Raw genomic sequence first — 11,316 nt, forward strand, 5'->3', positions numbered from 1 at the left:
AAATGAAAATGTCCTGCATGCTAAAAGGAAAATTAAAAGCTTGTTTACCTTCGCTCCAGTAATTAGGACACCACCACTGCATAGTCCAGCACAAAAAGGAGCTAGTTTTTGAGACAGAGGATGTATCAAGAGGCTATGTGATATGTGTTTCAAAGATGATAATCCAATGTTATCCACTCCACTGCAAAGAACAAAATTGAGAATTTCCATCTCTACCCTAATCAAGCTACGTATCAATTAATGTTTTCAGAATACTGTATAAAGCAGTCCAAAACCGTATGCTTACATTTATGATGTTACTGAATGTGAAGATGGTGAAAATTATCCACAATGAATATTTTTAAAAATCATCTTTTCATCATATTTTAAAAAAATCATCTTTTCATCATTCATTTCTTTCCTTTCTGTTGTTATTAAAATGACTCACCCTAAGTAGTTTAGATTGAACCATGGCAAAGGCTGTTCACAACAAGACTGGAAGTTACTACTGTTGAATCCTGAAGACACAGGATGTAACAAAACCTGCAGAAAGAATATACTGTTAGGGGCAGAAAAAGAGATAAAGGAGAAGCCACATTTATAATGATGTAAGTCCCATTAAATCCAGTAAGACTTATTTCTGATCAGTCAGAAATAATATCCTGGAGAAAATGTAATGATATACAATTACTTAAAAATAAAAAATAGCAATTATGTAACAACTCTAGAAGCATATAGTATAACACAAGAATGGGCATCATATTTTGAAATTAATTAATTAATTAATTAAGGCATATTTTTAAATTAATGGGGAGCTGTGATCAGTGATATCAAAACAAAGTGGGTAGAACCAACTTTGGAGCTCATTTTTATTTGGAGGAACTTATAAAATGGAAGCTGTCAAGAGCACATTTTTCTGTTAACTTTCATAAAGTAAGAACAATTGGCTTAGTTATGGAAAGTATCAAGGTTGAAATACTAAGCTTATGAAGACTTCACACACTGCCCTTTAATGTTCTTTATTTAAAAATGAACTGAAAATGTTGGTCTCATCCACACTGCAAAAAGCATCTGAAGTTTAGAACTGGAACACCGTTTACTCAGGATGAGTTTCTTGACTAAATTGACAGATGCACTAAAAATAACAATAAACACTTAAACATTGATGTGCAAACCTCAAATTACAATAATGTATTCAAAATAAGGTTCACAGTTCCTTGTTATTTCAAAACTTCGACTCTTTAGGTTATAACATCACATTCTTCCAAAGTGGGTAAAATGAGGATCGAAACTGTTGGGGGCAATACGCTGACTCTGTTAATTGCTTAGAGAGGCCTGTAAAACACTATAAAGTGGTATATAAGTGCTGTTGCTATTGCTATTTACCTGCTACTAATCACAGAACTATGGAGTCAGAAATAGCAAATCCAAAGATAAGATAAGATGGCAAGCTTAACTAAGCTAATAACTTGTTTCGCAAAGAAGTCTCTCCAGAATTCTCTTCAGATATTATAATGCATCATAAATTTATAGTGAAATTTAATATTTTATACAAAGATTTAAAAAATCAAGAAAATCAAGAAAAACTATAATCTTAAGTAAATTGCATTAATATTTTAAACTTTTGACGATCTAAAATTAGTTATATTTACTTGTATATTTGCCTTCTGCAGCAAGCTAGGGCTCAAAATGAAAGTATTTCTAGCTTTCTCTTCTTCAGGGTCAGAAGTGACTATAGTGAGGACAAAGTCTTCCAGGCCTTCCAAAATACAATAAGCATTAATCTGATTATTATTCAATATAAAATATGCCATACTTTAACTTCATATATCTAGTTGGTATGACAATGAGTTTTACTGTGTACATCAGGAGTCCACAAACTGTAGGCCGCGGCCCAGAACTGGGCTGCAGAAGCTGCCGGTGAGCAAGCCTGTGTAGGCAGCTCCAATTGTGCAAGCAATAGGTGAGTGTGTGTGCACACAAAGCTCCATTTGTACAAGCAGCAGGCGCATGTGCAGCTCTGTGCGCATTTGTGCTGCCCCGCTGCTTGCATGGAACCATCCCCTCCTCTCGCACCCCTCCACCTGTCTGCAAAGACGAGAAGATTGGGGACTGCTGGTATACTTCAGTATTTTTAGTTTTCCTTTTCATTAGTTACAAAAAAACCACAATTTTAAAGGACTAAATAAAGCAGAGGAAAAAAATTCTTTACTGTTAGATCAGAATGGATAGATCAGATTAGATGTGCTGCAATCAAATAACTAAAACATTAGCCATTTCCTTTGTAGCTTTTTTTATAAATTATCAAAAATATTTATGACAAGAGACATTTAATTATTAATCTAATATATTAGCTATAAATAAACTAACTGAAATCTAATTGTAATTGGCTAAATCTTTTAAAATTGATATATAGGAAAAACCCTGTAACATACAATAGTTACAACAGTAGTTGAATTTTGCTTACCAAAGTTAAGTGCCAATTGTAGATAGCTTGTTTCTGCTGTGATCAAGGGAAGCCTAATGTAATCCTCTAGCCACAACTTAAATGCACTTTTAATGTCTTCTTCACTTATTTCTCTATTCTAAAATGAAAAAGGATGAGGACTGTTAATTCAGTGATATTTTTTCTAATAAAAATGATTTTTATGAGAAGCTTTTCTCATTTTGTTACTCATTAGCTGATGGTTTACCAGTAATCACAACACTATCCACAAGTTGACCTCATTTTTGTTATTTTCTAAGGAACTTTGATGTCTTTTGAGGGGGAAAATATATAAATTTAATAGAATTCACTTCTTTTATATAACAAAATGACAATTTCAGGCATATTGGCATTAAGTTTCTATCAAAAGTGAGAAAGCCCTCAAGCAATCCAAGCATTCCAGAAATTTTATTCTAAATGTTTGCTCTGGAAACTAAGGAACAAAGAAACACTTGGATTTTTTCAGGGTATAGACTGAAATGTTGATTTTAAAAAACATTGATTTAATAGCTTTAAATAATGGGTACGGTATGGAATTGTAGAGAAATACAGTAAAATAAATAAATACAGCATATGAACTAACTTACTGATTTCTACCCACTCAGTTGAATTGAACATTTGGGACAATGGAACATTTGGGAGCATACTGCCAGAATTCCTGCCATGCTCCCTTTAAGAAAAAATCAACATAATTCTCTTCCCATACTAGAGAATTGTTAGTAAGAATTGGAGAAATACGGACAATTTGTGATTTGGATCATGTTGGATAAAAGTAGGAACAGAGAGCAACTGATGAATCATTGGTTTTCTGTGCCCGTGAAGCACTTTTGGAGTGTAAGCATTTACGACTGTTCAGTAAATTTAGCATTATAAATAATAATATCCCAATATTCATTTGATAAAACTTTGGAAAAAAGAATTCATTAAAAAAATTACAACTTTTAGGGAGGTTTAATCCATTTCAGAGTACACCAAAGAGATGGCTCATCATTAAGATATTATCTTTGAATAATTTGAGACTGAATGTGACTGAAGTTGCTAGAAAAATATAATTATCGATGAAACATTTGAACTGAGAAAAAGTGTATCAGAAATTAGTACAAAATATAATTACAGGTAGCCCTCATTTAATGACCATTCATTCAGTGACTGTTGGAAGCTATGGTAGCACTGAATGAATCAAAGTTACAGCTGATACAAGTTATGTGATCAAAATTCAGGCACTCCGCTTACATTTATGACCACACAGTTGCTTCAACTCCCCCCACCCACCTCCTCATTTCTTTCTCCTATTGGCTGCCCTGCAGAGTGGCACACTTTGGTGGTAAATGTGGCAGCAGCACTAGGGCTGAGGTAGAGGCCTATGGCCTTCAGCAGTCACATGCCTAGGCCTCTATTTCAGCCATCAGCACACTAGGTAATGTTACCTCAAGCCTCATGCTACCTTAAGCCCTGGCCACTCTATCTCTACTACGCAAGGACTTCGCTGCCCCTGCTGTCTTTGCTCCATTGGCCCTCTCATGACTTCTGCCATCTTCTTCCAATGCTGATAAAGCATATCTGGCCTGGACTTCTGTATGCCAGATCTTCTCCCCAAGGCCATGTCCCCTTCTTGTGATGCTTTGGAGATCCTCCAAAACCTCATCTTTTTAAAATCTTGTGTGCTTTTCTTCAAATCATGCAAATTTGCAATGCTTTGGAAGGTGGCTAGCTGCAGAACAGAACTTGAGGTGACACTCCTTGGTGGCAGTGTTGGTACTGGAAGTGAAGTAGAGGCCGAGGCACAGCAGCAGCCAGCTGCTGAAGGCCTGAGGCTTCTATTACAACCCCAGCACCATTGCTGCCACGGCGTGCTGTTTTCAGGATAGCCAAAACAGCAGAGATAAGCTCTATCCCCAGAGATGGGAAGAGTGGAAGCAAAATCTGTAAGTAGACAGTAAGATACTGGAAACAGTTTATCAAGTACTGTAATTAGGTCAAACTTACTAAAGAACGTTCAGGCTGAAGTCTAAGAGAGGTTGGAATTTTAGGATCTGAACTGATTGATGTGATTCTAACAGCAGCATGCATTTCTATATGTAGCTTCTTTCTCAACTGTTCAGGTATCTGAAATACAAAATAAAAATCACAAACAGTTCCTTTAATATAGAAAAACTTTAATCCTTCATAAGATGTAGTCACTGATATAGTAATGAGGTTGTGTAGAATCACTTAGGTGAGATGATTAGAATAGAAATTTGAGAAATAAATTAGGACAACTTAAGATTTCGAAGCTATTCAAAGACTATAATTGTAGTTAAAATATTAATAGCTTTCTCAATTCTCTCAAGGAAAAAAGGGATTCCATCATTGATTTATTTGATCTGGTTTAATTATTTGTATCCCACCTTTATTATTTTACAAATAACTCAAGGTGGTAAACATACCCAACACACCTTTTTCCTATTTTCCCTCAACATCAACCCTGTGAAGTGGGTTGGGTTGAGAGGCAGCGGCTGGTCCAAAGTCTGCCAGCTGGCTTTTGTACCTAAGACTTGAACTCACAGTCTCCAGCTTTTCTAACCTTGTGCCTTTACCAAACTGGCTCTCACATTATTTATAGCGATAATATTAACTTGTAATCGTATTTTTGCAGCAGAAATATTGCTTAGTGAAGCAAAACAAAAAAATACACTAATTTGTGTTTTGCTATTTTAATCCATTTTAACAACTTGATTTAGGAAGGTACATAAATATTTGAAGTAAATAAAGCAAACTAAATTAGTAGTTTTTAAACTGAAATTATTTGAATTATTTAAAGTTGGATTAGGATTTAATGCTCACTAACTACAAAAGAACCATCTTAAACATTATAGTTTGGAGATTGCTGCCCAGCACTTAACCACATTTTTTTGAATAAGCACTAAAATTTAATACAGCTTAGTTTTCAGATAAAATATTTTATTCTCCAATGTGATGAGTCTAATATCATTCATAAATTTCACTAACCCAAATTCTTCCAACATGCAGTTGCTCCACATTGTTATTGAATGTTATGGCATCCTTCAGATCCTCAAAGCCATTCCATATTATTTGCACAACAGAAAACTCATTAGATTCTTGACCCTTACTCAAAGTAAATTGCTTTTGGTCTTCTGTATTAGACAGATGTTTCTCTTTCCTTGATGTTAGATGATACTTCAACTCTTGCATCTGCTGTTCTGGAGAAAGTAGTTTACTAATTTTCCCATAAGAGACTTGAGTATTAGCTTCTAAAGCAGAAAATACTTCATTCCATGGAAAAATAAAGACGGTGTTGCATTCCTGAAATGTGCATGTTTCCAGTGTATTTTTCATGCTGGGAAGCTGCCTCTGACATACTCTGAAAACAGAATCCACCTGAATCAAGTTTAACAGACGATTTTTAGCAGCGTTCAGTTCATCAATACCATTAGAAGGCTTGTGTTTCTTTTCAGAATTATAAAAGAAAATGTTCCCGAGTAAATTCCAAATGTTTGGGAAAATATTTGTACTCTGCGATCCCTTTGTGTTTGGTTGATGCTGCTGAAATTGGCTATTTAAATGTGTTTCTTTGGAATGTGGTTCCTCATTTTTTTCCCTTGGGTTTTAATTCGGTTTCAGGGACATCTTCCTGCATAATGTCATCTTTCGGGGAAAGCAACGTGGCAGAACTACCTTCATACTGTCGTAATTTAGGAGATACAAGAAGTTCTGTGCAGGCTTCAAGTCTTCCATAAAGAGCTGGGGGTTTTAGAGTAACTAAAATATAAAACAGAAATGTTAATATACATATAAAACTTATAATTATCTCTCCAAATCTGATCAAATCTTGCATAACCACTTAGCAATCCAGATATAGATACAAGTATGTTGCTCAACCCACACTGGGAAGACAGCTTTTGGAAATACTATTCGAATTTGATTAAGAAGATGCCTTTCCAGGGACAATGCATGCAGCTCCTAAAATCATTTTACAGAATGTTAAAAAAAATCTGATTTTGACTGAGAAGATTGCAACAAATTGAAGACACAAAAATGGTTTTAACAAATAAAACTGCATGTTTAGTTAATGGGGTGAAAAAATAAATATTATATAAAAATGCTTTAATTACCAGTATTTCCCAATCATCTGCTGAAATACCTGGCAGATAAGAAACCTAATTAAATTGCTTTCAATATTTTCACAATCAGACCACTGAAAATAATTCTAAACAAGAAAAGAAAATCTGATGTAAGAATCACATGGTTGCTGATCTGTACTGGCAACATTTTCCAAAATACATTTTGACTATATAATTAGTGTTATTTATTCCCTTTGGCAATATAAAAGTTATTTTTAGCATCCACAAATAAATACATGGTATTTTATTCAATACTGACAGTAACAAAAGTAAACAGTTTGAGAACAATGTTAGTATGTGCAAACTTTTATTTGTTGACCTACTGAATGACTCACTGAATCCTGAGCAAAAATATTCTAATATTTTATTTTATTTATTAAACTTAAATACCAGCCATCTTGCCTAGAGGCAACTGTAAGTGGTTTACTAAAATAAAATATTAAAACAGTAACTATTAACACTAAAATTCATTTAGAAAATGACAAAGATGAGAAGGAAGGGAACTAGATGCAATGGTGAGGAGTTGGGGTCCTCTTAATCCATTAACCATCTCCAGAATGACATGTCCCCATTGGGGAGTCAGGCAGTTGGCAGAGGCAGGTCTTCAAGCTCTTTCAGAAAGCCAAAAGGGTGGGTGCAGATCTCACCTCGGGGGCGGGGGGGGGGGTCACAATACTGGGCAGGCATAAGTGATGAATTGAAAATAATTCAATATAAAGTTAGTTCTTAACTTTCCACTGGTTGCTTAGCAGCTGTTCAGAGTTACAGCAGACCATCCAAAAGCTACTGACATCCCAGTTCCAAAGTTACAATCGCTGCAGTACCCTAAAGTCATTCGTTCTTATGACACAATATAGGGGCATTGCAGGAGTCCCCCTGTTTATTTCCTCACCCTGGGTCCCTGTGGGCCTGCTTCCCTTCCCACCATGCCTTACAGCCTCTTCATTTATTCTCTGAAAATCTGAAAAGCGTTGGGCTTGGGTTAGGAAAGAAGAGAGGTTGTTCTTCTCCTAGTCTGCGTAGTGTGGTCCTGGAAGCAGCCACCTTTTTCCGGTCAGCTGCATCGAATTGTGGCTACCCTAAAAATGATGGCCATTTCCAGGATTGTGCCACATGGTCCAGAAATGAATAGGCGTGTTTTGCTTACTTAACATGAGCTCTGACCCAGTGGGGAGCTTTTCAAAACTTGTACTAGAGAATTATACCAGAAATGTACAATAAAGAATTGAAATATTTGATTGTAAATGTTTTAACAGTGGCTAGGATTGTATTTGCTAAGAATTGGAAAAATGAAAAAATACCTATGCAGGAGGAAGTTATTAAGAAAATTACAGTGTGCTGAAATGAGTAAATTGACATTTGAAATTATAGAAGAAGAAGATAAACAATTTTACATGATATGGGATTTGTTTTATCAATGGTTGGATAAAAAGACATATTAATGTAATAGACTAGGAAATCTTGTACTAGAAGTTTAATAGATCGATATAAAATATAATATAGATATACTGTATATAACTATTGGATGAAAGTACAATATAAATTTCATAATAAAATCTAGAATATCTCGTATGAAATGATGGAATAAATAGTTCAATCATGAATGATTAATAACTGATAAATATATAAGCATATGTTAGTTTGACAATGTGGGAATTTATATAAACTGTGAGTAATGAGTATGAAAGGATAGCACAAAAGATTTGTAACCAACAGACACACTCTATGTATATAAAATGGAAGATAGGTTTATGTTTTTATGTTTTGTGTGTATGTTTGTCTTAAAAAATAATTTTTTGATAATAAAAAAAACCCTTGTAATAGAGGAACAGAACAAGCCTCTTTGCACTTGGGGCGTGTGGTGTGAAGTAGTTGCCATTTACAGAGCCTCCATAATTCAATGAGGCTGTCCAGAAAATAGAGTCCACTTCTAGGATCAAACGATATTGCCCAGTCCCTCATGTCAAGTGTTAATACCACTTTATAATGCCTTGGTAAAACCACACTTGGGATATTGCTTCCAGTTTGGGTCACCACGATATAAAAAATATGTTGAGACTCCACAAAGAGTGCAGAGAAGAGCAAGAAAGATGATTAGAGGACTGAAGGCTAAAACATATGAAGAACAGTTGCAGGCATTGGGTATGACTAGTTTAATGAAAAGAAGGACTAGGGGAGACCTGATAGCAGTGTTCCAATATCTAAAGAGTAAAGAAGAGGGGGTCAAACTATTCTCCAAAGGCAGGACAAGAAGCAATTAATGGAAACTAATCAAAGAGAGAACCAACTTAGAACTAAGAAGGAATCTGACAATTGGAACAATTAATCAGTGGAACAAGTTGTCAGTGCTGCAACATTGGAGACGAGATTGGACAACCATTTGTCTGAAATGGTTTAGGGTTTCCAGCTTGGATTAGAAGGTCCCTTCCAATTCTTATTTTCAGAATGAAGAGGCCTGCTCTGCTTCCCTAATACAAACTCTGGAAAGTTCCCTAATACAAACTCTGGAAAGTTCCCTGTCCATCACATCTGAAGCTCATGTTAAAGCAGCAGGGGAAACCATTCCATTCCTAAGCTGTGTGGTGTGATCCCAAAAATGACCGTCATTTACAGAGCACCCACAATTAATCCCAAGCTGCTTTTAGGATTGTGCCACACGGTCCAGGAGCAGAGCTGCTTACCCTCCTTCCTCCTCCTAAACCAAGCTCCAGAGATCTTTGAAAGGCACAATGAATGACATGGGGTAACAAGGTTGTGGGGCATGGTGGGGCATTAAGAAGACACAAAGCCTGCAGGGATACTAAGGGGTGGGAAGTGGCAAACAGAGTGCCTAAGGGGATGGGGGGAGTTTGGAGAGGTCCAGGGCAGGACCTCTGCCAGGCCTCCTAGGGGCTCCCCAGGGTGGCTTAGGGACCCTATGCTTCATTAAACAACTTGCATATTCATTTAATGGCTGCACTGAAAAAAAGAAATGGGGCGATTGCATAGGCACTTCATTTAATGACTCTCATGACTTCTGAAGGTTTCATTATAGTCTTCGACCTGTATTATTTCTGCATGTTTCTGTCAAGCAATATTCTTTGTTGTGTCAGTTCTTTGTTTGTGCATCATGCCTGCTTATCCCATAAGAAATGCACTTGATGTATTTGTGTTTTGTAGGTGCAAAGCAAATAAATTAATGGAGAATATTCAGCAATCATTTCAAAAGTTAATTATGTCATTTGAAATATGTTTGCTAGGTCTTGGTATTTTATTAAGCATTAGACAATTTGATAATTTAAAATTCAAATTCTGAAACTAATAACTGATACATTCCATATGTATCAACTTCATATCCTACTCTAAGTATACAAATAGAAGATTGCATTTCAAACCTGTTGTCCATCTTTGATGCCAAGCTTGCCTGCCAAGTGTCTATTTATTTCAACAATATTTTCTTCTGTTTGACGATAACGTCTGATTTCCATCCAACCCAAGAATACTGGTTGATTACCCCAAGATGCTTTCACAACTTGATCCTATGAATTTAAAAAATAAATAAATTTATATTAAATGAACAGGGGATATTTCATGTAAGTGGACAAACAGATACATACAGACCAGGTCCAAGAAAAAGTGGGATTTTTTTTAAAATATAAAATTAGGGTGTTCTTGTCTGATAACACTCCAGATATTGAGGAATTCCTTTAGGTATCAATTTGAAGGCTGTAATCAAATTGGTATAACAAAAGATTTCTTTTTCTAGAAGTGTTCCAATTTGATTTATAAGTCTTGCATTTTGTAATTTTCTCCATTGTTTTTCCTCAATCCTAGCATCATCTAGTATAGCAACATCAAAGAATCAGACTATTTTCTTTTCGATAACTATTAAATCAGGTATCTATCAACAAGATGCTTGTCAATTTGGATCCTAAAATCCCGTAAGATCATAACCCACTTATTATTCTTAGTATTTTATCCCGGTTTTTAAACACATAACTCTAACACACCTTCCTCCTCTGATTTTCTTGCAACAGCAACATTATGGCACTTGGTTAGGCTAACAGTAACTGACTCAATCAATCAATCAATCAATCATGCCCTCTATTTATAAAATACGCAGAGTTTGACTTTTATATTTTATACTATTATTTTTTAAAATATTTTTTCTGCTTTTATGGATTAATAGAATTTATGCTGCTCATTTTTCAGCCTTGCACACATAAGCATAAATACTACATCATATAGTACTACATCTTGGAAGCACAAATAGTACATCACATTTTGCTAGTGTATGGTTTCAGATTATTTAATTTTGGCTTTGCCAGCTTCAGCCTTTACAAGACCAGTTCCAATTGACAGTGATCTGGAAAGGGAGCAGCCTTTTGGAAGATCCAGAGACCTGGCACTTCCCACAAGCACTAAACTAGGGTGGAGCCAATGTTTTAAGAGTATTTGCAGTTAATACAGAACTCCCCTCCCCTCCCTCTGATAATTATCACATTGACATAAGATACCATCTCATGGATATTAGAAGGTATTTTTCCAAATTCTAAAACAACCCACAGGTCTAACAGGACAGTGGGGAGGGGGGAACCCACAGGTCTAACAGGAAAAAAAAGATAAAGTATAATACATCAGATTTAAAACACCTGTTCCTTTAATAGCTGCAGAAAGATGCAATTCATTTCAGATTATTCTGAATATTGCAACACTTGAAAAATAATATAGCAATGAAACAGCAATGAAACA

At 35.5% G+C, this 11,316-nt stretch overlaps 1 protein-coding gene across 1 annotated transcript in view; it reads right to left on the reverse strand.

The window, feature by feature from the left end:
* The window catches only part of PEX1 (peroxisomal biogenesis factor 1), a 33,355-nt gene that overhangs the window by 21,332 nt on the left and 707 nt on the right, over positions 1-11,316 (reverse strand). The window contains 10 exon segments of the mRNA XM_087916956.1: positions 49-181; positions 428-522; positions 1,632-1,738; positions 2,447-2,564; positions 4,451-4,570; positions 5,453-6,058; positions 6,060-6,226; positions 6,313-6,424; positions 6,577-6,605; positions 9,884-10,103. Coding sequence (XP_087773082.1) covers positions 49-181; positions 428-522; positions 1,632-1,738; positions 2,447-2,564; positions 4,451-4,570; positions 5,453-6,058; positions 6,060-6,226; positions 6,313-6,424; positions 6,577-6,605; positions 9,884-10,103 — 1,707 coding nt within the window.

This window comes from Pseudonaja textilis, chromosome Z (assembly GCF_049901715.1).
Source record: "Pseudonaja textilis isolate UNSWEBS1 chromosome Z, rPseTex1.2, whole genome shotgun sequence".
NCBI lineage: Eukaryota > Metazoa > Chordata > Lepidosauria > Squamata > Elapidae > Pseudonaja > Pseudonaja textilis.